This window comes from Myotis myotis, unplaced genomic scaffold (assembly GCF_014108235.1).
Source record: "Myotis myotis isolate mMyoMyo1 unplaced genomic scaffold, mMyoMyo1.p scaffold_m19_p_11, whole genome shotgun sequence".
Taxonomy (NCBI): Eukaryota; Metazoa; Chordata; class Mammalia; order Chiroptera; family Vespertilionidae; genus Myotis; species Myotis myotis.
In genome coordinates, this window is record NW_023416315.1 from 63,228,686 (window position 1) to 63,251,517 (window position 22,832).

At 60.5% G+C, this 22,832-nt stretch overlaps 1 protein-coding gene across 2 annotated transcripts in view; it reads right to left on the bottom strand.

Annotated features, from left to right (window-relative positions):
* The window catches only part of FLNC (filamin C), a 28,150-nt gene extending 8,113 nt beyond the window's left edge, over positions 1-20,037 (bottom strand). The window contains exons 1-32 of one of the 2 annotated variants that reach the window (XM_036328759.1): positions 19,384-20,037; positions 15,022-15,270; positions 13,418-13,515; positions 13,117-13,267; positions 12,904-13,022; positions 12,622-12,699; positions 12,305-12,467; positions 11,944-12,144; positions 10,447-10,584; positions 9,908-10,034; positions 9,629-9,765; positions 9,291-9,484; positions 9,086-9,199; positions 8,329-8,472; positions 7,998-8,121; positions 7,686-7,846; positions 7,373-7,463; positions 7,110-7,279; positions 6,774-6,891; positions 6,421-6,683; positions 5,443-6,040; positions 4,607-4,780; positions 4,339-4,501; positions 3,922-4,082; positions 2,737-2,904; positions 2,533-2,656; positions 1,886-2,042; positions 1,623-1,812; positions 1,421-1,444; positions 1,056-1,303; positions 530-610; positions 137-236 (exon numbers count right to left, since the gene is read on the bottom strand). In XM_036328759.1, coding sequence (XP_036184652.1) covers positions 137-236; positions 530-610; positions 1,056-1,303; positions 1,421-1,444; positions 1,623-1,812; positions 1,886-2,042; positions 2,533-2,656; positions 2,737-2,904; positions 3,922-4,082; positions 4,339-4,501; positions 4,607-4,780; positions 5,443-6,040; positions 6,421-6,683; positions 6,774-6,891; positions 7,110-7,279; positions 7,373-7,463; positions 7,686-7,846; positions 7,998-8,121; positions 8,329-8,472; positions 9,086-9,199; positions 9,291-9,484; positions 9,629-9,765; positions 9,908-10,034; positions 10,447-10,584; positions 11,944-12,144; positions 12,305-12,467; positions 12,622-12,699; positions 12,904-13,022; positions 13,117-13,267; positions 13,418-13,515; positions 15,022-15,270; positions 19,384-19,738 — 5,383 coding nt within the window. In that variant the 5' untranslated portion in view covers positions 19,739-20,037. The remainder of the gene's footprint in view (positions 1-136; positions 237-529; positions 611-1,055; positions 1,304-1,420; positions 1,445-1,622; positions 1,813-1,885; positions 2,043-2,532; positions 2,657-2,736; positions 2,905-3,921; positions 4,083-4,338; positions 4,502-4,606; positions 4,781-5,442; positions 6,041-6,420; positions 6,684-6,773; positions 6,892-7,109; positions 7,280-7,372; positions 7,464-7,685; positions 7,847-7,997; positions 8,122-8,328; positions 8,473-9,085; positions 9,200-9,290; positions 9,485-9,628; positions 9,766-9,907; positions 10,035-10,446; positions 10,585-11,943; positions 12,145-12,304; positions 12,468-12,621; positions 12,700-12,903; positions 13,023-13,116; positions 13,268-13,417; positions 13,516-15,021; positions 15,271-19,383) is intronic. The other variant, XM_036328760.1, reaches the window with a different exon arrangement.
* Positions 20,038-22,832: the final 2,795 nt, after the last annotated feature.

Sequence of the window (22,832 nt, forward strand, 5' to 3'; positions counted from 1 at the left end):
CCCAACTTGCTACATGACCTTGGGAGCTCACTCCCCCGCTCTGGGCCCCAGTTTTCATCTCTTAAGACAAGGGTCTGGGTCTGGACAAAGGTGTCCACCCCCTGAGCCGTCGTGCCTCCAGACCCCAGGACAGTACCTGTGAGCTCCCCTTTCTGCACGGTGAAGGGGATGACCAGGTTGAAGGGCCTCAGCATGGACTCCATTGGCTCCACGGGCACCACTGGCTCCTCTGTGGCCTATGACAGGTGAGAGGGAGCAGTCATTGGCTGGGGAGGCCTAGGGAGCTTGGCCTGAGCCATGACTGACATCAGAGAAAGTGAGGCAAGAACAAGATGGTTAATGGTGAAACCAGAGTGGCTGCAAGAGAGGTGTATCAGCTGCAAGAGAAGAGGTGCCGTGCCCAACTCAGGGAACCCTCTGCCCAGCCTGACCCCCACCTGCTCCCCAAGTGGCCCCAAACCATGCCCAGCCCTTGCTACTGAGGAATAGAAGGGAGGAATGAAGGCAGAGGAGTGGGAGGCAGCAGTACCCAGCGTGTGGGGTAGGCGCTAGGCTGGTGCAGCTGCAGCACGTCGGAGGGCTCCTCCACATGGGGCATAGGGTCACACGCCTGGGAGGCAAGGTACAGAGAGCTCAGGATGTGGCGGGCCAGCCTACCAGCTGGAGTGACCAGGAGCTGACTCAGAGAATGCCCCTGGGACCTGCCATCCTGGGCTGCCCATGGGCCAGGATGGATATGTAGGGTGCTCTACCCTCTGGAGGGCTTCAACATCCTGTAGGGCCACCGTGGGGATATGGATGCGGACAGTGCGCCCAAGGGTCAGAGAGGAGCATGGCAAGTTCCTCTAGAGAGAACTGACCGATGCCAGAGGGGCCGCAGGGAGGGCTGTGTTCAACTCCGGGTTGGGGGGCTGCAGGGACACCAAAGGCTTGACTCTGGAGCACTCTGGGCCCAGAATCCCTCAGACGTGGGGACAGGTTCTGCGATTCCTTGCTACTGCTCGAGGGCCCAGCCGCCGCCCAGCCCCCGGGGCCTGCTGCAGCAGGGGCCTTACCAGCACGTGGAAGGGGCTGTTGGGGATGTGCTCGCCTCCGAAGCGGATGGTGATGACGTATTTTCCCGGCTCAGGGGCCGTGTAGTAGATATCGAAGGTACCGTCGTGGTTCTCAACCACGTCCACGTCGAGCTCCGCCCCATCCGGCGTGGACACCGTGCAGGTCACCTTCCCCTTGCCTGCTGCCTTGGCGTCCACTGTGATGACCGTCTCCTCCCCGATCTGAATGCGGGGACCCAGGCAGGCACCTGCCACACCGAAGAGCCCTGTCAGGGGTCCGTGGGGCATGTGCCCAGCCCCCCTCCATTCCCAGCTGCCCCCACCACCTCAGCCCACGACAGCAGGAGAAGAGATAGAGCACTCACCCAGGCCATGGCCTCCGATGGACACTGGAAAGAGAGAAGAGAGTGAGGCCGTGCAGCACTCAGCAGGGGTGGGTGGGGACAAGGGTGTGGAAGGGGCGGGTTCTTGGACCAACAGTCCCCAGGGGACTGGGCCAGAGACTTGGAAGAGCTGTGAGGGGTGCTGTATGGGGAGCAGAGGCAGAGGAAGCAGGTGCATGCCCACCTGTGACGAGGCACTTGCTGGCATCCCCAGTGGGGAGGGCATGGATGCGGAAGGGCGAGTACGGGATCTCGTCGCCACCGTACTTGATGGTGATGGTGTACCGACCGCTCATGTCTGGCAGGTAGGACACGGTGTACGTGCCATCTCCGTTGTCTCGGATGTTGGCCTTCTTGGGCTTACCCTCGGGGTCCTGGGGAGAAGCAGAGGTTAAGGCCCGCCTGTGCCGGAGCCTGACCTGGGAGGTGGGCAAGGCGTGCACTCACCAGAATCTGGACAGTGAGCAAGCCCTCCCCAGCGTCCCGGGCATCGATGGTGAACTCCACGGGAAGGCTGGCAGGGATGCCGGAGGCGTTGAGGCCAGGGCCGCTGGCCCGAACCTTGCTGGCATCATGGGCTGGGAGCACCTTGATCTTGAAGGGGCTTGAGGGGCAGAAGAGATGCATAGTTGGCTGGAGGGCAGGGGGCAGGAGCCCTCCCCACAGACGTGAGCAGGAGGGATGACTTCTTGAGGCAGGGAGGACGGGCCGTTCCCAGGAGCCAGAGTGCATCCTGAGTCTTGTGGGGAGGTCACTGGGGGGTGCCCTTGACAGAGCCTGAGCACTTCTCCATCCAGGGAAGATGCTGCGGTTTGTTTAAAGGGGAAGGCACACAGGCTGCCCTCTCCTGCCTCCCGCCTTTCCCCGAGGTGCTCATTTAGGGCTGCATGCTGGGAAAGAGCCCAAGGAGAGGCCCCTGAGGCTGTGCTGCCCCCAGGGTGGGGAAGACAGGGAGGGAGCCCTGAGGAAGAGCGGGATGGAGCTGGGACAAGTGGAAGGGACACTCCCAGGGCCCAGCGGTGGCCTGCAGGTGTGGCCTTGGCAGGAGCTACCCAGAGCTCCGCGCAGCATGGGAGCCGGGGATTGGTCCTTACCTGCGTGGAACCTCCTGGTCAGCATACTTGACGGCGACTGTGTACGGCCCGTCGGTGGCAGGGGTGTAGTGGACGGTGTGGGTACCGTCTCCATTGTCACGCACCTCCACCGGCTCAGCCACACCTGGGCAAGGGAAGCAGGGTCAGCAGAGCCTCTGGCACCCAGGCCCCACCTCCTTCCACCCTGCCCTAGACATTCCGTACCTGTGGGGCCCAGCACGGCCACCTGCAGGGGGGCTCGGCCAGCTTGGCTGCAGTCCACGGTGAAGGTCTGGGGAACGCGGGCCCTGACACCAGCCCCCAGCCCTGGGCCCGAGCACTTCACCTTCCCAGGGTCTACCACATCCTTCACCGGCACCCGGAATGGGCTTCCTGTAAAAGAAGGCCATCAGCCCTGCCCACCTGCTGGGAGGGCCTCTCACACTGAAGAACCGGTGAGGGGGCGGGGGTGGAGGGTGGGTTGGATGTTTCCCGGCCTTTGAAACGCCCGGGGAGGCCAGAGCCACGTGTACCAAAGCTTCGACGCTTCGGAACTTGCTAAGACAACGTAAACCAGGATAAATAAACTGGACTGCAGACTGAGGGCGGACAAACCTCACTCACTTGGGCCACAGGCTGAAAGAAGACCCTCCTAAATGAATAAAATGTTAAAAATGGGATGTTTTGCCGAAACCGGTTTGGCTCAGTGGATAGAGCATCGGCCTGCAGACTGAAAGGTCCCAGGTTCGATTCCGGTCAAGGGCATGTACCTGGGTTGCGGGCATATCCCCAGTAGGAGATGTGCAGGAGGCAGCTGATCGATGTTTCTCTCTCATCGATGTTTCTAACTCTCTATCTCTCTCCCTTCCTCTCTGTAAAAAATCAATAAAATACATTTAAAAAAAAAAAAAAAAAAAAATGGGATGTTTTAAAAAGACATTCCGTTTTTTACTGTGAAATCAGATAAGGGGGAAAATGTGTCCAATTTCAGCAGACCCAAGCTCTGCAATGACTGAAGCCATGACCCACTCGAGCAGCTCGGCCCACAGGAGAGCAGGGGTTCTTGGCCTCACAGACAGACAGAGGGCGAGGGCACAAGGCTGTCCTCACTAAGCCAGTGAGGGTGGCCCGGACTGTGTCTGTGACCGAACCCACGAAGCCTGGTGCTCCAGGCTCAGGGCCAGGATGCCAGTGGCGCCTGGGAATGAGCTGAAGGGGTGGTTTCATCAACAGCACCCTCCACCCTGCCTCTGGGTAATGCCCCAGCGCCCGTGCCTGCCCAGTCCGCGTGAGCTGGGCTCCCAGCCATCCTGCTCTAGGGGTGAATCTGCACACGACTTCCTTCCATTTCCCACCCAGGGCGCGGGCGTCCCTCTCCCTCCACGAGCACCGCCCGCCCTCGCTGCTCACCTGGGATGGGCCGTCCCCCGAAGGTGATGTTGACGTCGTAGTCTCCGGGCGTGAAGGGGATGTACTCCACTGTGCAGCTACCGTCCTTGTTGTCCTTGCAGGACATCTTGGCTTCTGAGGGGCCCTCGATGGCCAGGCCTAGGCCACCGGTGCCGGCTCCCCTGCGAGACGACACCCCCATCAACACCACTGGAACCAGCGAGTGGGGATGGAGGAGCAGGGTGGGTGGGGGCGGGGGGCAGGAGAGCAGGCCACGGGGCCCAGCTGACCTGGACGCTGGGGGAGGTTTGTTCCTGGGTCACCCTTGATGGGGGGTGGGGGTGCTGAGGCACCCACAGAGGACAAAGGGGGCGGACAAGTGGCTGGGATCAGGGCAGCCACAGCATCAGGGGCACAGTTAGGAAATGGGGACGATACCTGGTTTCCACAGTGAAGTGATTGGCTTTGTTGACCAAGCCACCCTCCAAGCCTGGTCCAAAGGCCCGGACTCGGGTCGGGTCACAGCCCTCAGCCACGCCCACTCGGAAGGGGCTCTTGGGCACAGCTACCTCATCGTACAGCACCTCCACCAAGTGCACACCTGGAAGCGGCCACACGGACTGGGTCAGGGTGGGCCGCCCCACACCCCACCGCCCAGGGAATGCTGGGTCAGCTCCCCGCCAGCCCGCGCAGCCGGGCCCCTCACCCTCTTCGTAGGCTGTGTACTGCACCCGGTAGGTGCCATCCCCGTTGTCCGTCACATAAGTGTCCGTCTTAGCGCCCGAGGGATTGAGCACTCGAGCCGTCACGTGGTTCCCACCCGTGGCTGTTAGGGATCTTGCGTCCACAGTGAACTCGGTGGTCACCTCACGCAGGACACCTGGTCCCAGGAGAGAAGAGCTCAGTGTGAGTGGGGGCAGCCTTCACATAGCAGCTAACCCCTACCCCTCCTCAACTCCGAGGCTGCTCCTTCCCGGCCGGCCTCTGTCCCTGTGAGCTCCAGGCCTTGTCTCCCATAGCCCCTGTCTTCCCTCCTGTCTCCATACATTCTGTTCACATTCTGTTCACATCAGTCAGCCCCCAGGCTGTGGGTCCCATGAGAACAGGTCTCAGTCTTACATCCTTCTGCACCTGCCCCTCACACCTAGCCCAGGGGTTAGCCCCCAGCAGGTGGTAACACATTCACTGAGCTATCTCCTGACTCTGGTCATCTCTGCCCCAAAGCATCCTTTTGTGCCCCCTAGAGGAGGGTGCTTAGCCTTCTCAGATCAGGGTCCCCGTCAGCTGATGAAAGTTGAGGATCCTTCCCCAGAAAAATGCCCACAGGCAGATGCAATTTGTCACAAGAGCAGAGGCAAAGCTCCCTGCCCTGCCCTTGCCCTGGGCTCCTTCTCTGGGGTGTCTGAACCCTAAGGACTCCGGCTGACCTAAAGCCCTCTCTTTAGCCCACATTGGCCCCTAAAGCCCTCAGCCCTGCTTCCCCGACTCCCCGGCTCTCTGACTAGTGACTTAACCTGCTCCTGGCTCCTCTGTCTCACTCACCATGCGGCTCCACTCCAGGCCCCGAGACCTTGATTCCACTGGTGTCAACAGCGGGCTGCACGTGGACGCGGGTGGGGAATTTGGGGACCGGGTGCCCGCCGTACTTGATGGTGATGGTGTAGGTGCCGGGGAAGGCGGGGCTGTAGGTGATGTGGTAGGTGCCATCGGCATTGTTGTGGATCAGCACCTCGGCCTTGACGCCAGCGTCCGACAGGATCTCGATGGTCAGTTCAGCCTCGCCCGCCTCGGAGCAGTCCACAGTGAAGGTGGCCGCCTCGCCAGCCTTGCCACGCTCCAGGCCGGGCCCACTGGCCCGCACCTTGCTCGGGTCAAACACCGGCTGGATGGTGGCCTTGAAGGGCGAACCGGGGATGTGGGCTTCGGCAAACAGGATGTTGATGGTATACTCGCCTGGCTCCGTGGGCAGGTAGCTGACAGCACATGAGCCATCACCGTTGTCCTGGCACTCGATCTTGGCTTCGCAAGGGCCCTCCACGGTCAGCCCCAGGCCACCTGTGCCAGCCCCCTTGGTGTCGATGGAGAATGGCGCTGGGGTGCCCACCAGTCCGCCCTTGAGACCAGGGCCATAAGCACAAACCTAGGGAGAGGAGCAAGTATGTGGGCTCCCTACCCCTGGCTCTCCCGTGCCTACCATCCACAGCTCCCACCCACCTTCAACCGTAGCAGCCACTACAGACTGAGTCCTTATAAGACTTCCAGGCAAGGAAACAGGCAGAGAGATGAAATCATTTGTCCCAGTTACTGGACCTGGGACTCAAGCCCAGGTCTGACCCAAGGCCAGGCTCTTAATAACTAAGCTCTCTCAAAGGCAGGTCCTGGGGTGGGAGATCACCTTGACTTGGGTCCTTGCCTGTGCCCACTCCAGGACATAAGCCCCTCCAGCTTCTGCCCCTATGACTCACCTGTCTTCCCTACAAGCTCCCAACTCCCAGTTCCAATCAGCCTTTATCTCCTTACCTTGGAGGGGTCAGGGGGCAAGACACCCTCCACAGCAAAGGGGCTGCCAGGCACCGGGTGACCGTCATAGGTGATGTCCACCTTGTAGGGCCCCTCCTCGGGGGGCATGTAGCGCACGGCCTGGGCTTCCGCTCCACCCCCGGGCTCCAGCTTGCAGGGGATGGGTCGTCGGGAGGGTGAGGTCATCTTTACATCCAGCTGGCCCTGACCGCCAGCCCCTCGTGTGTTCACGGAGAATGCCTGTTCTTGCCCGACAGCCACCTCTGCATAGAGGGCAAGGGTCACCGTGAGCGGAAACTCCAGCCCATCCTCCCAACACCCCTCACTCCCAGGGCATCTCTTGCCCCACTTACTGCTGTTAAGGCCTTGAACCTTGACTTTGCTTAGGTCCAGTGGGGGCGCCACATTCACCACAAAGGGGCTCTTGGGGACAGGGTCCCCTCCATAGGTCACTGTCACTGCCATGTTGCCCTGTTGGGTACAACAGGGGGTCAGAACTTGGTGGCTTAGACATAGCCTGGCAACATGCTCTTGGCAGATGTGGACTTGAGGCTCGGAAATCCATAGCAACAAGGGATGGGAGGCAGGAAAGGGGCCAAGATCCAGAACCAGCCCTATTACTTTAGAGGAAGGGAACCCAGGTCCTCATCAGCCAGGAGGGGCAGGGCAGGGGAGAGGGTGGGGCATACCTGCTGGATGGCCGTGTACTTGACGGTGTAGGAGTAGTCGTGGTTGTCAATGATTTCAAAGTCCCGCACAGCCTCACCCTTGGCAGCCCCCGCGAAGTGCACGTCCAGCTTGGCCTTGCCCGCTCCCTTGGTCAGCACCGTGAAGTGAGTGGGCTTCCCAACTTCCACACCTGGAGAGCCCACCCCAAGACGGTGGTGAGGGCCTGGAGGACACCCAACCCCAACCGCAGCCAGCCGGACCCAGTCCCTGCCCAGGCACCCACCTGTGCGGTTCAGCCCAGGGCCCTCTGCCTTGACCTTGCTGGCATCATGGGACGGATCCACCTTGATGTGGAAGGGGCTGGCAGGGATCTCCTGGATGAAGAAAAGGCTTGGTCAGGGTGGACAACAGCAGCCTCTGAAACAGCCCCCGTGTCTCCTCCGAGGCACACTGCCCATACACAGGTAAAGCTCAATCAGTGACTGTGGAATTGTCCCCCACCCCCTGTCCCCAACGACAGCATCTCAAGCTGCCCGCTTAGACCGGGGGGCAGGGTACAGGTCGCGGATGACTGCCCCAAACTGAGGGTGGTGTACCTGGTTGGCAAAGAGCACCATGATGGTGTATCGGCCGGCTCCTGGGGGCGTGTACTTGACTGTGAAGGTGTCATTATCGTTCTTGATGATGTCAAAGTCGATGTCAGCCTCTGCGGGGCCCACTACGCCGGGGGCGCACTTGATGCCAATGCTCACGTCGCCTGGGAGAAGGCAGGCACCAGGCCATGAGAGGGGCACTCTACAATCTCCCCCACATTACAGGTCCCACAGGGCTCCAGCCAGAGCACTAGCCTTGCCAGCCCAGACCCTGCCCGGGCCCCACCCCCACTCCCATTCCCAGCCTGGGCGAACCTTGCCCTGCCTCGCTGCAGTCCACAGTGAAGTAGGTGGGCTCGTTGGCCTTGAGACCCGTCTTCTCCACGCCAGGGCCATACACCTTCACCCGCTCAGGGTGGCTGCCCTCTCCCACATTTACCTGTAGGGAGGGGTTAGAGCTCAGCACAGTGCCCTTCCTCAAGGCCCATCCCTTTCCCCAGCACCACCCTCCCCAGCCTCTTAGCATCTTTGAGGGGGACTTGAGGAGGGTGGGGGCAGTGACAGGGCCCAGGGACAGAAAACATCTTCACGGGGCTCCACTCCCTCTGGGGCCCCTGGCAGTGGGCAGCGCAGGACGATGACATACCCGGAAGGGGCTCTTGGGCACGTTGACGCCTCCCCAGGAAACGATGATCGTGTGCTTAATGGGCTTGGTGGGCACATAGGAGCAGCGGAAGGTGCCATCGCCATTGGGGATGACCTTGATGTCAATGGGGCAGCCCTCTGCGTCCTGTGGGTATCACCAAGCAAGGTTGGGAGGGCTCAGGCCTCCTCAGAGCACCGCTGCCCTCTGCTGGCTGCCGGCCGTGGGTCCTCCTTGCCCACAGCTAACACACTCACAGGCACTTTCCCCAGCCCAGTCCTCAGGCCACATGACTTAGCACCACATGCTCTGGAGGCCACAGTGCACCCAGGAGACAGGCTTTTGGCCATCTGTGTGGCCTGGTCTCCCAGCCTACATCTCTGAAATGTGTTGGCAGGGGAGAGCCTGGGCTAAATCAATGTTCCAAAAATCGAATAATGAGCCTTTTAAAGAAGAATCATCCTCCTGGACCCAAGAATATGTTCCTTAACCTCTAGGGGTCAATGCACTTGGGAAACTAATGTCTTGTTCTATTAAATCACCTTTAATTGCAAATTATTAGTAAAAAATATGTTTTTTATAAAGTGTGTTTTTAAAGATTATTAGTAAGAAAACACAAAATTTTAAATTTTTCATAGTTCTAATGCACCAGTAAGAATCAGCCTTGTGATGCCTGGAGGCCCCTGCCTCTCCCCTGCCCCCACCCTCCCAGGTCCCTGCCCGGAGCAGTGGGGGGCAGTGAGAATGGGCAATGTCCCACCTGGGCATAGAGTTTCAGGTCGCCCTTGCCAGCGGCGCGGGCATCGATGGTGAACTCTGCGGGCTTGTCCACGATGCAGCCAGTGGGCTCTAGGCCGGGTCCAAAGGCCTTCACCTAAGCAGGGGGGAGAAGAGGGTTGGGTTGGGGAATGGAGGGGGACCTGATCATCCCATCCCAGGCTGGTGTACAGAAGATGGGACCAGACCTTGTCTGGGAAGCAGTCAGGTGGGGCTGGCTGGATGTGGGCAATGAAGGGCGAGTCTCGGATGTCCTCGTCGTCACAGATGACATGCACAGCGTACTCCCCAGGCTCCGTGGGCCAGTACCGCACGTCACAGGAGCCATCTCCCTTGTCATCACATTCGATTTTGGCCTGCGAGGGTCCCTCAATGGAGAAGCCTGGGTGCGAGGTGGGGAGGGTCAGAGGGCGCTAGAGGCAGCTTGGACACCCTGTTGTTCCCCCAGCAACCCCTCGCCAGTTGTCCCCATGTCCATCTCCTTGTCTCATCCCAGCACTCCCCAGCGTTCCCCACCGTCACTTACCCAATGTCCCCACCTCCGTGCCAATGGCTTCCACCACAAAGTCAGCTGACTTGCCCACTTGGCCAGTTTCCAAACCGGGACCCCAGGCCCGTACCTTCTGCGCTCCTGCCTCTGGGCTCACCTGTACCTCAAAGGGGCTGGGGGGAGGGGGAGCCGGTGTCAATACTGGGAAGTACCTGGCAGAGCTACCCCTGCTCTGTTCCCTCAGAGCCCCAGGCAGCCGGCTCCCTCCTCCATCTGTGAGGACCCAGACAGGAAGGCAGGGGCACAGGTGCTTACCTGCGGGGGATGGCATAGCCGCCCCATGTAATGGTCACCACATACTTCCCAGGCACCACAGGGTAGTACTCGCACTCGAACACACCATCTCCAGCCTCCCGCACCTTCACGGGCTCCTCTGTGCCCTCTGAGGTCAGGAGGGAAGCGGGAATCAATGGTGTGTGAGCTCCAGTTCCTCAACCCCCTAGAGGAGCCCTTGGGACCCAGGCCCTGCTTGAGGGCATTGCTACATGGGCAAAGCCGCATGCTGGCCAGGAACCACGTCATCCCTGTGCACCACAGCCCTCAGCAACACCTACAGAGGAGAGGACCATTCCCAGGGGCAGGCTGGGAAACTGAGGCAGAGAGGAGACAGTGTGCCTGAGGTCTCACAGTGTCTCAGGTCAGGGTCTCTTTGAAGTCTCTCCAGGGGGGTGTGGTACTGACTCTCAAGGCTCTCAGGGAGTAAGAGCCACTGGCCACATTCCTCCCTGCCCCCCAGCCCTGCCACCTCCATCCCTGTTGCCCCCACCCCTCCAGCCCTGGGCCCTGGCACTCACTTGGCCCCTTGACTGTGACTTTGAGCTCTCCACTGCCGGCGCCCTTGGTGAACACCTTGAAGTCAGCCACCTCTTTCACACGCACGCCCTTGGGCTGCAGACCCCGCCCGGAGGCACGGCAGGCATTGGGGTTACAAGCTAGGGAAAAGGAGTGGGGAGGTTGGGGCGCTGAGGGGTCCTGGACAGAAACTCAGCCCCACACCGCTCACCCCTCACTTTACAGTACTTCTGACCCCCTCACAAGTCCATTGCCCCATGCAAGCCTTCCCCAGTGCTCCCTGGTGTCCCCAATACAATTGGGGCTGCTAGGAGCCACGCTGGGCAAGGAGCAGCCACAGGCCCATTATAAGAAACCATTCCTGCTGGGCTCGTAGTCAGCGCTGCTTGGGACAAAGGCATGGCAGAGCCTGGGCAGAGAGTGGGGCGAAGAGAGAGAGGGAAAGGCCCTTCACCTACTCTAAGGCCATCCACCTAGAGCCGTGGTCGGCAAACTGCGGCTTGTGAGCCACATGAGGCTCTTTGGCCCCTTGAGTGTGGCTCTTCCTAAGCCTTAGGAGTACCCTAATTAAGTTAATAACAATGTACCTACCTATATAGTTTAAGTTTAAAAAATTTGGCTCTCAAAAGAAATTTCAATCATTGTACTGTTGATATTTGGCTCTATTGACTAATGCGTTTGCTGACCACTGACCTAGAGCCATCAGAGCAGCTTTAGAAACAAAGTCATGCCACAGAACACTCAGCAATACCACGGAACAAGAGATAATGCATTCCATGTAACGTGAAGCCTGCCACAGAACACTGCCATGGCAATGAACCAGGCCTTGCTACTGAACACAGAAGCTAAAGCATGGTGATCTCAGCCCGCCACGGAACACATACAATGGCATGGAACCTGCAACAGGATAGGTCCTATCACAGAAATCATCAGGCAAGTGGCAAAGACACTAGATCTGCCACAGAACACGGGCAATAGCGTGGAACCTGGGGCCTGTGCAGAATGCCACCGAACGGGGGGATTCCATGTCACCTGGGCCATGCCACCCAGCACAGGCAAGGCCAGTCAGCTAGGGCCAGCCTGGCCCCGCCTCTGCTAGGGTACTAACACAGCGCCACTCTCAGGGCCTGGTAGATGATGGGCACGGAGAGGGTGAGCAGGGGCAAGGGCTCTGAGTGGCAGGGAGAGAACCAAGTGGGGGAGTCACCTCCTGAGGGCCGGGTGTATATTTGCCCCGACCATGTGGCCCTGTGGCTTCCCCCGTAATCTTTCCCTATGGTCTTCCCGGGGATAGGGATTAGAGAGGTGATCAGCGTGCGATCTTGCCGGAGCCCTGCCCCTGGCTGCTCCTTCTGCCCTTCTGAAGCCTTCAGCCGGCTCCCCACCAACCCCTGGATTTAGCGCTCCATTTCCCATAAATCCTCAGACCGAGAATTTGGTGACAATTCTATGTCCTGGCCTCAGTGAGGTGATTGTGGGAGCAGGTGAAGGGCCTTTACCTTCTGCCACATGGACGGGGAAAGGACTGCGGGTGATGGGGGCACCAGCGAAGGCCACATGCACCATGTGCGGCCCCTCCATCACAGGCCTGTATGTGCAGCGGAACGTGCTGTCGCCCTTGTCCTCCAGGGCCACCTCCACGGTGTCTCGCCGGCCCTGCGGGTCCACGATCACCACAGCAACATCGCCAGTGCCAGCCCCTGCCACGGACAAAGGCTGTCAGCCCCACCCTGAACAGACCAGCTGCTTGAGGCCCCCTCACCCGGAGACCATGTACCTCCTGGCTGGCACCCTGCCCTAGTCCCTCACCCACACCCACAGTCAGGGGCCCTCCTGACACCCCCTGAGGCCGGCCCTTACCCGCAGTGTAGATGTCAAAGTAGGTGGGTTTGTTGGCTACATTGCCCACAGGCTCCAGGCCAGGGCCACGGGCTGACACCTTATTGGCATCCCCCAAGGCCATGCCCACATTCACCTCAAAGGGGCTGCGTTCAATATTCTGGCCAGCAAAGAGCACGGTCACCTAGGGGTCAGGGGTCAAAGGTTAGCTTCTAGGGGAGAGCAGATCTGAGAGGGGTGACGGGGGTGGGCTGTGATCTGAGAGGGGGGTCCACTCAGCCAGAGCCCAGGATAGGAATGGAATGCGGAGCGAGGAGAGGGCTGGGGGAGGGAGATACCTTGTGCAACCCAGCGACCTTGGGCACATAGGAGACAGCGTAGGTGCGGTCCTTGTCATTGTTGGGAACCACCTTGGCCTATGGGGAAGGGAACAGATAGGAAGTCACGGTGGCTGTAGCCCCTCCTGGCCCCACAGTGCCTGGGGGCTCCCATGGTGAAGCTTCCCCACTCCAGCATGGTGGGTGGCTCTGGCAGCCGCCTCCAGGCCATTCCTGTTGCTGGCCTGTGGACTCTGGTTCCAATGTCACACTAACCCCTTTCTCCCCGTGGCCTCTCCATACCTCCTCAGTGTGGCCCTCGGGGTCCTCAATGTAGACCAGCACCTCGCCCAGGCCGGCATCCACCGTCTGCACGGTGAAGTGGGCGGGCTGCAGCACGGTGTTGCCCTGGGGCTCGATGCCTGAGGGGGAAAGGCAGAGGCAGGTTACTTAGGGAGAGCCACCCTAGCAGGCACCCAGCTGACCAGGGAGGGCTGCTGGGGGCTCAACACATACCAGGCCCATAGGCGATGGCCTTCTTGGGGTACAGCTGCTTGGAGCGAACGGGGGCGCCAGGTTTGAGCTTGGCCTTGGGGAACTGGGATAGGTAGGTCATGACAGAATGCTCATCCACGTTGGGGTCCACAATCTCCTCAGGGGCAATCACCTGCCACAGGAAGGAACGGATTACAGGGTGCCCTCCTTACCTGGCAACCTGGTTTTCATCCACATCCTGACCAGCTATCCTTGCACACCCAACCTGCACCCTTGGTCCTCCTGTCCCTCTCCTCTTCCCAGACCCAAACTGCGAGTGTACCTGGGGCACCCCGAGCCAGTCGTCCGCCTGCTGCATGGCCTCCCGGGCGTTCTGCACAGGCTGGTTGGGGTCCCAGGCCGCCCAGTCAGGACAGAGGCCTGCAGAGATGGTGGAGAGCGACAATGATGAGGGGGGAGTGGTCAGCCAGAGGCACAACATGTGCTCACCAACACGCTCACGGGCTGTAGATTCACACCCCCTCCCACCAGTCAGGTTCCTGCTGACCCCCCACGTTATGGCCCATCGGCTGGGATGCCCATCGCTGTTTAGAGGCAGGCAGCCTCTCCTAGCACCAACAATGAGGCCTTTCTATCCTGGCTGACGCAGCCTGGCACCAGCCCTGCCAGCCAGCCTCCTGCCTGTCCAGGCTCCTGTGCAGACCCTGAACACCAAACCCCTGTAAGGGCACCTCTCCCAGGCCCCTCCACCTCATTCTGCCTCAGGGGTGGACAGAGGAGGTCAGCCTCTGACCTGTGCCCTAAAAGGTCCCCTCACAGCTGCCCTGAAGTCCTAGGTCTCCGAGCACTCCCCACATCAGCCATAGGGCATAAGACCGCCTCTCCTTCCTAACTGCTCACTTGGGGAAGTTGAGGCATGGAAGAGCCTGCTGGGAGGGGATGAGTTCTCCTCTATGTTCACCCAGAACCCAGCTTTTCTAACAAAAGGAATGCTAAGGCAGCCCCAGGTCACCCTTTGCCCTCCTGCCAGTCCTGTGAAGGGGTACAGGGGTTAGGGGGTGCTAATCTAGGCTAGACCTAGAGGGGGGGGGAGGCTCACTAGTGGGGAGGGGCCAACTCAGAGGCTGGAATCCGTGCCTGGCCGGAACAGTTGAGCTCACTGCTGGCAGCCGCACCAGCTGTGGGCAATGGTTTCGCAGCTGGGAAGGCCTCCCAGGCTGCAGGTGCCCCAGTCTCCCACCCCCTGCTCCCCAGCTGACCCCAAGCTGGGGGAGGATTCCCCCAAGGGACCATGGCTTCCTCGGGGAGAAGACCTATCTTCTCAGGAGATGAAGCTCAGAAAGGGAGCTGCACGTGGGGCAGGGCTCCAGCTGTGGTGCCTCAGTCTTCTCATGGGCCCTGGCTGCCCCCACCTGACCAGGCCAGGGCTGGGTCACCTGCCACTGGGCAGGGCCACGCCAGCCTCGGCCCCTTCTCCATGCTGTCCCAGGATCTCACAAAGAAGGGCCTTCTCTGGGATGAACTCCTGGGCTTCTTGCTACAAGTCCCAACACCTTTCCTTTCTCTCAGCTCGGCAGAAATGGTGCCATGTGGCAAGTAGGAAGTTGGGGCTCTAGGCTCTGGATCAGTTCTGCCACAGACAAGCTGTGTGATCCTGGACAAGTCACTTGCCCTCTCTGGACCTCAGTGTCCTTGTCTATAAAATGAGGGGTTTAAACCTTTTCCTGCCACTGCAGAATCTGGCATACCCATCAGGAAAGGCCTGACTCCAGCGGGTTCTCAGCCAGAGAAGGGGGCAAGCCCCACAGTGGTCCTGATCCCCAGCCCTGAGACATGCACTCTGACCACCCAGGCCTCAGTACCACCAGCGTGTCCCAGCTCTCCTTCCAGGCTAAAGGATCCATGTGTGTCATGGGGCCCACTCACCAGGAGCACAGTTGTCCACCAGGGCGCCCAGAGCTTTGCCGTCCTGCCAGTCACGGTTGAAGTTGGTGATGGGCAGCTGGGGCACCTTGTTCTGGATCCAGCCGAGCAAACGCTGTTTGGGTGTCTGCTTTCGGGCATCTTCATCATCCTCATCTTCCCACATGGGCATGGAGATGGAGTAGTGCAGGATCAGCGTCCAGATCAGCCCCAGGATCAGCTTCAGGTTCCCATCCACGATGGCCTTGCTGTCTGCAGAGCGGAGGGGACAAGTCTGGCTCAGGAGGGCTCTACCCACCACTGCCCAGACCCCCCTGCCCCCACAGTGCCCTCCCTCCCCTGCCTCCTACCAAATTCTCACCCTCCTGCAAGGCTCCACCCAGAAGCTCACCCCTTTATCCTTTATTGCCCCTCCCCTTTTCCCTTCAAAATGAGGCTGCTTCCCAGTGGGTCCCCACAGCAGGTAATCTCGCCTCTGTCACTTGAGTGGGTCTCATATCAGGCTGCAGACATCCATGCAGTGGTCTGGCATGTAAGTCTTTGTAGGGCAGACAGTGCTTTGTTTTGTTTCATTTTTTAGACCGTTTTTAGAGCTATGCTTGACATACCACAAACTGCACATATGAGAGAGTACATCTGGATAAGCTTTGACAATATGTATATACCCATAAAGCCATCACCATAATAGACACAGCTCCCTGAAGTTTCCTTTGTGATCCCTTTGCACGTCCCCCTTCCCTTTGTGATCCCGCCTCCTGCCCTTCCTTGTTCCCCCTTCCCAGGCAACAACTGATCTGCCCTTGGTCACTACAGACTCTTTGCATTTCCTAGACTCTAGGACCTAGAGTGTTATACCAATGGAATCGTGCAGTATGCACTCTTTTTCTGTCTGGCTTCTTTCACTCTGGACACGGTATTTTGTCTCTCTACACTCAGCGTCTCGAACATAGTAGGGTCTAAATAAATGCTGGATAAATGAATGAATATGGAAAACACTGAAGTTGGGAAGTAGGATCAACCTGGGTCCAACCCAATCGTCCTCTGACGACCACAAAAGGCTTTTGGAACGAAGTTCTGGGAGGAGGGAAGGGGTACAGTGCATCCTCTGTTAAGGCTTGAAATCGTGTTACCAAATGCTGGGGCCAGTAGGATTTCACAAGAGCCCGGGGGAAAGTCCCCCATGTGGAAGCAAGTCTGAGAAGCTGACAGTCTCCACCCATCCCCTCCTTTGAGGAATAAGATGGATCAGAGCTGGTTCCCCAAGATTTGGGAGGCCTAGTTCCCCTTTAGCAGTCAGAAGAAATATCCAGGAGCGCGAGGGGCGGGGGGCGAGGGGGGGGGGCGCGAGTATAGGTCTTTGGAAACCAGCTTCATTGTAAAAGGTGATCCTCGCCTGAAATCCATCCGTTCCCCTGAGCACAGCTTCTAAGACGTTGGGAGGGGGTAGGAGACTCAGCCTTGTGGGGCTGGAGGTGCCCCTTATACATCTTTTCCTGCTCCTCTCTAGATTTGGGAGGACAGCTTTAATTAAGAGATCAAGGGCCTGGGGAATCTCAGCATCCCCACCCCACCCCCACCTGCCCCCAGTGGAAGAATCTCAGCCTCTCTGTCCTTCTGGCAAGGGCTCTGGCCCCCTAGGCTCCCCCACCCTTTCACTGATTCATCCTTCCTTCCCCAGCAGCAACCCAGCCCGCCCCCTCTCCCCCTGGCTCCACTGCAGCACAATGGTCTGGCAGCTTTCAGATTCCATGACACACTCACTCCCGGCCTCCCGGTGGGTGCTTCAATGCACTCCCTTCTCCAACACACAGGCCCATGGCTCTTTCATGGTCTTGACACCCAGCGCCCCACAGCCTCTCACTGGCCCGACAGCCTCCAAAGTTGGTGCTTACAGAAGTGCTTCTGGCAGATTGGAGCCAGATCCCTGGGAAGGAGGCCTGGAGGCTGCGCGGGTTGGGGGTGGGGATATGTTGGGGGAAGATCATTCATATTTGCTGCAGGAAGAGGTTTCTCCCCAGCAACTGGCAGTGGGCCAGACAGCAAGTGGTCCACTGAGCCTTGGGGCAGGAGAGGGGTGGGTACACCCCTACGCTGGGAAAAATGACCCTCCTTTCCCTCTCCTCCTCAGAGGCCAGGCAGAGGAGGGGAGCTCAGCTCAAGCCGGGCTTCCTCCCTTGCACCCCGTGGAGCCGCCACTTCTATGCCTGGCTACGGATACCCCCAAAGGGGTAGGAGGGGCCCCACAGCCAGTCCCTGAAACCACCCCAGGCCCCAAACTGAGGGGGAGGAGAGAGGGCCGGTCGAGGGAGGTGCCGGGACAGCTGCTGTCCCCTCCACCCCTCCCTTGGCTGTTGGCTGAGGGAGAAGGAATAGCAACTGGGGAACAGCTGCAGGACAGAGCTGCCTCATAGGTCTCTTTGTTCCGAGGGGCTGAGGGGGGTGGGGGGCAGAGACAGGGGAGGGGGGAGAGTGAGTGGGTGAGATGGGCACACATCTCTTTCAGTCCTTGCTGAATAGCCCCTCCTGCAGGTGGACTTTTCAGCTCCCACCCCACTCCTAGACAGGGAAGTGGGGGGTCTCTTTGACCCACCTCCCAGGTGCCCAGAGGCTGGTCAGTCTCAGTCTTGAGACAAAGGAGGCCCCCAGGACAGCTCCTCACCACCAAGAAAGGGAACAGAGGGAGCAGAGGAAGCAGGAAGCCGCCCCTGGCTCCTGGGGGGGGACCCTCTTTACATTCAGGTTTGGGCAGCCCCTGCCGCCTGTGCCCCCTCCCCTCCACCCGCAGCCTCAGGCCCAGCAGCTGAATTGCTGACAGCTTATCTCATCAGCGCGAGTGAGCCACTTGGCCCAAACCGGGACGGTTCCCTTCCTCTCAGTGGGAACCAAGGCGCTTCCCTCCCGCCCCCAAACCAGTTTTTGCTTCTTCCCCCTCTACTCTGAGCCGGCCCCTTCACCGTGGAGCGGAGGGGCCGAGCCAGGCACCGCCATGGGGGAGGGGAGAGGTGCGCTCCGGAAGGATGAGGCCTGGAGCGGGCCGGCGGCCTGCAGCGGGGAGGGGAGGGGAGGGGAGGACTGCAGTTTCCTATAAAGTCATGGTGAGGCTCCAGGCTCTTCCCTGGAGACCCCACCTGGGACAGCTCGTCTGTCAAATCCCAGCGTGCAGGGGGATGCCAGCCCCAGGCTGACTCCTCTCTGACCCCCCCCCCCCACGCTCTCACACACACGGGCCCCTCCCCCACCCCTGTCCTCAGGCTTGTCCTTCTGGAAAGCTCAGAGACATCTGCTGTGTCACGGAGGCAGGGCTATTTCCAGGCCAGGGCGGGTGGGGTAGGGGGCAGTGTTGGGGCAGGAGGAGGTAAGGCCTAGAGAGGGGACTGGACAGGGCAAAGGGCCCCGGATTGACCTCAGCTGCTAATTCAGGAGGCCTATAGGTGCCCCGAGGGGAGTGGGGGCAGACAGACACTCAGTGATCTGGAGCGGTCTGCGGGCAGCCTGGCAGGGCAGGCACCTGGCCCGGAGTGGAAGCCCCAGGGACGCGTTCCTGCAGATCCCAGCAGGTCTCCGAGGAGCCACCACGGGGGTGCGGGTCTCCCCGAGGCCCCGGCAGCAGGAAGCGTGCAGGGCTGCGAGGGGCGGGGCAAGCTCCGGTCAGGCAGGATCCAACCTTGGCCTCTGGGCTCCCAAGCTGAGAGTGCCTCCCCACCCCCACCCAGCGCAGACACACCTTCCAAATCTGGTTACACTCAATGACTTCCTTCTACAGGCCTTGCCCTCCCTCCGCGGGCGCAGACCGTTAGCTGCAGCCAATCCCGGCCTAGGCGGGGGGCCGGGGCCGGGCGGACCTGCAGCCCCCTCCCCAGCAGGCCGCGCTCCCGCGCTCGCTCAGTGCCTTTTTAGGTTTCTGAGGCTGGGCCCTGAGCCTGACCCCAGCTGCCGAGCACACGCGGGACCCGGTCCTCCCTCCGCCTCGGAACCCGAGGCTCCGCAGAGTTTAGGACGCTCCTCCCGTGGAGCTGCTAGAAGGCGGGGAGCCGCTGCTTTGTTTGGGGGAGACGCCCCCAGTAACACAGCGGCACTGGCCCTGTCCTCTTGGGCATGGCTGGGGTTGCCCGATAGCAGAAGGGGGCCGAGGAGGAGCGGCGGGTCCCGAGAGCCTGCAGCGGCCCCCCATCACCCCAGCATCGCCCTCCCCCGCGCCGCTGTGCGGAGCGGGGCGCGAAGGCCGTGCCCGCGGGGCCGGGTCGGCGGGGGAGAGCCGGGTCCCCTCCGGTGCCAGCGGGCCGCCCGCCGCCCTCTCCGCTCCCCGTGCCCTCCGGCACCTGTGTGCCCGGTCCGGGGCGCTCCCCGCTCCCCACCCACACTGACCGATGGACACGAGCTTAATGTGCTCTCGCTCGAGGAACTCGAGGGCCACGGACACGTTCTCCAGCTTCATCTGGCGGAAGTTGGGGCGCGGGTGGAACTTGCGGTACATGCGCTTCTGGCTGAGCACCTCGAGCAGCGCGATGAGGCGCAGCCCGTCGCTGAGGTCGCGCTGCAGGTCGGTCAGGCGCTTGCCCACGCACTTGAGGTGCTCGTTGCACCAGCGGGTGAACGTGTTCTGCTGGATCTTCTTCCACGGCGCGTCCTCCGCCAGGTCCTTCTCTGTGGACGGCATGTCGTCCGCCTCGTCGCCCAGGCCGAGGCCCATGGCCTCGGAGTAGCCGCTGTTGTTCATCATGCCGGCGGGGCTGGCGGGGCTGCGCTGCCTGCGGGGCGCGGGCCGGGCTGCGGCCGGGGCTGGGGTGCTGTCGGGCGCTGTCGGGCGCTGTCGGGCGCTGTCGGGGCGCCGCGGGACTCGCGGGTCGGCGCCGCGCGGCTCTTCACTCCTCTCGGCCCTGGCTGGCGGGGCTCGGCGGGACTCTGGGCTCCTTGGCCGCGCTCCCTCTCGCTCGCTCTCCCTCCAGGGGCGGAGCGGTGCTGCTGGGGAAGTGCCGGCCGGGCCGGGGCGGGGGGTTTAAGAAGCCCCCGGGCCGCGCTCCCCCCGCCGCGCTCGCGGCCCCCGGGTCCACGTCAGAGCGCCGGCCTCCCAGGAATGCCGCCCGGCCCGCGGGTGGGGGCTGCACGGCCGCCCGCCCCGCCTCCTCCTCCCCCTCCCCGCCCCCACGCGGCCCGGGCCGCCCGAGGGGGCCTCCCGCCCCCTGCCAAGGGGGGGAGCGGAGGGGGCTGGTCCCGGGGCGCCGCGCTGGAATGTAGGGGGGTGGGCACCCAACACCCCAAAACTGAGGATTGCCCATCAGAGATGAAATATGCCCCCTCCACGTCCCGCGGGACTGAAGACATAAATGGGGAAACTGAGGCCAGTGGTGGGTGCGGAACACACTAAGGTGGGGTTGGCCGACTTTTGTGGATGAATTGGGAGCCCTGGCTCCCAGCCCAGGGACTTGTCCACCTGCGGACGGACGGGGACAGGGAGGGAAATGTGTGTGCTGATAGAGAAGGACTGAGAGGAAGGAGGGACACTGCGGGCGATTAGGGAGAAGGTTTTGGGGGTGCTCCACTGTACAGATAGAAAAGCCGGGCCTGAAGTCCAAATCCGGGGTCCCAGGAGGAGGGAGGCTGCCCCTGACTCAGTGTCCCTGTCACGGCCGTTTGGCCTCATCCCCTCAGAATGAAGCTGAGCTCAGGAAAAGAGAACCCAGTGAGTCACTGTGCCCCCCCCTCTGTCTGACTCAACCAAGGAGATGAGAGGGAAGGGAGGGACTGCCCCACAGTAGCAGGGAGCCCCCTGGGCAACGTGCCCATTTGGGCCACAGGGCAGGTCCTTCCAGTGAAAGGGCGGGTTAAGCCAGATAGAAACAGGGAGCGCAGTGCCCAGAGCAGCCACGGAGAAACGTGACGGAGGCTGGTGGGCAGGGAGAGCCCCAGGAGCCAGCCAGGACGCCTAGCAGGACCGGGCCCAGAGTAAGCAGAGGGCGGCTGGAGGCGAGGGAATGGTGACAGCAAGGAAATCGAGGCCTGGATGACAGAGCTGTAGAGTAGATTTACATTTTAAAAAAGCATATGTGGCCCTGGCCAGGGAGCTCAGCTGGCCAGAGAGCATCCTGATACACCAAGGTTGCGGTTTGATCGTGATCAGGGCACATGCAAGAATCAACCAATTTATTGTTCCAAGTGGAACAACAAAAATCGATGTTTCTCTCTCTCTTCCTTCCTCTCTCTCTCTAAAAATTAATAAAGATTGTTAAGAGAATTTATATTCCATAATTCTGTAACATACATGTATCCCATAACCCCTGGTACCCACTTCGGGCCATACTTTTCAGCTTTCTTATTCTTCAAGACCAAATAAGTTTGGGCCAGACGGCCTCCAGCTCACTCTATGTGATGATTGGAATTTGGGAAGGTTCTGGGGCCTTATAGGTGAATCTGTCTATTTTATTCCTCTTTTCCCTCAGACTCGTGAGAGGGGAGGGGATATGGGAAGTTTCGAAGGCTGTCTTCCCTCTGAAGGACAGGATGAGGGCAATCCCCGTTAGTTATGGAGCTCAGAAAGAAGTGCAGGGGTGTGGGGAGCAGTGCTTATTGTGAGAGGGGTCCATGAACGATTTCTTTCCCTTCTCATTAGGTAGGGATGGGGAGGAGTAGAGAAGGGGCCAGAAACAGAAAAGGGGCCTGCTGTGTGTGGCTTGGGAGGGGGGAGCTGTGGGGGCCCTGATAGTGACAGGCGAGGTATAAATAGCTTGGGCCTGCAGCTCAGGCTCATGTTCTGTCGGCTGCCTGTGACGAGGTGCTCAGGAATTCCGCTCTCCTATTGGCACCCCCTCCCTATCCCCAGCACTGTCATACCCCATACCACCTTTGTCCCATGGCCAAACCAGCTACCAAGCATCAGGGCTGTCTGTCTGCTTAAGAGGCTGAGCTCTCCTGTGGAGAGATGCCCAGCTCTGGGGACACATGACACAGAGCTAGGTCTCACAGGGGACTGAGTGTGTGTGTGTGTGTGTGTGTGTGTGTGTGTGTGTGTGTAAAGGCAGACTTCTGACACCCCACCGAGGTGCCAGCTGAGGGCTCAGTGATGTTGTCTCTGAAGCCTTGATGAAGAAACTGGGGAACAGATCTGAGAAAGGATGGGTGCCTCTCTCTGAGCTGCTGGGAGGAGGGAACAGGGGAAAGTGGGTTTGCTTGGAGCCAACAGCCCCTGTACACATCCTAGTGGCTCATGGACCTGTTTTGTGGGCGTTACCTGAGGTCCCTCAGTCAGTTGAGGGCCGCCGTTAGGGTGGCATGTTCAGAGGGAAGCCGCCGAGTGGAGAAAGAAGTCTCTCTCCTGCTTCTCACGCCCTCCCTCCTAGAGAGGTCCTTGTGAGACCCCAGAGGAGTGAGTGGTCCAACAGAGCAAGGTGCCTGGTGCCAAGGATGGTTCCCGGAACCCTCCATACCCCCCTGAAACCTGAGCCTGTTGCTCTCCAGGATAAATCGGGGCCTGACTCAGGCCCCAGCCAGCCAGTCACTGCAGCCTGACCCAGGGGCAGGCTGGTGACTCAGCCCTCAATATAGCCCATGAGCCCAGGCCCCAGGCCCGGCCATGAGGCTGGAACAGACCGTGCACAATGCTGGTCCTGGGGCCTGCCAAGTGGAGTGGCCTCCTGAGGGCCAATGTGTTCCTCCCTGAGCCAGGCGGGGGCTCATAGAGGGGCTTACAGGGGGTTTCATCAGCTGAGTATGTGGGGCAGTGGTGGCTGGGGCCACAGGCCGTTTATAGCCCCCTGACGCACCACCTGCTGACCTGTCCCTGGGGAACAGGTTGCCTGGCTTTCCACCTGGCCCCAGTT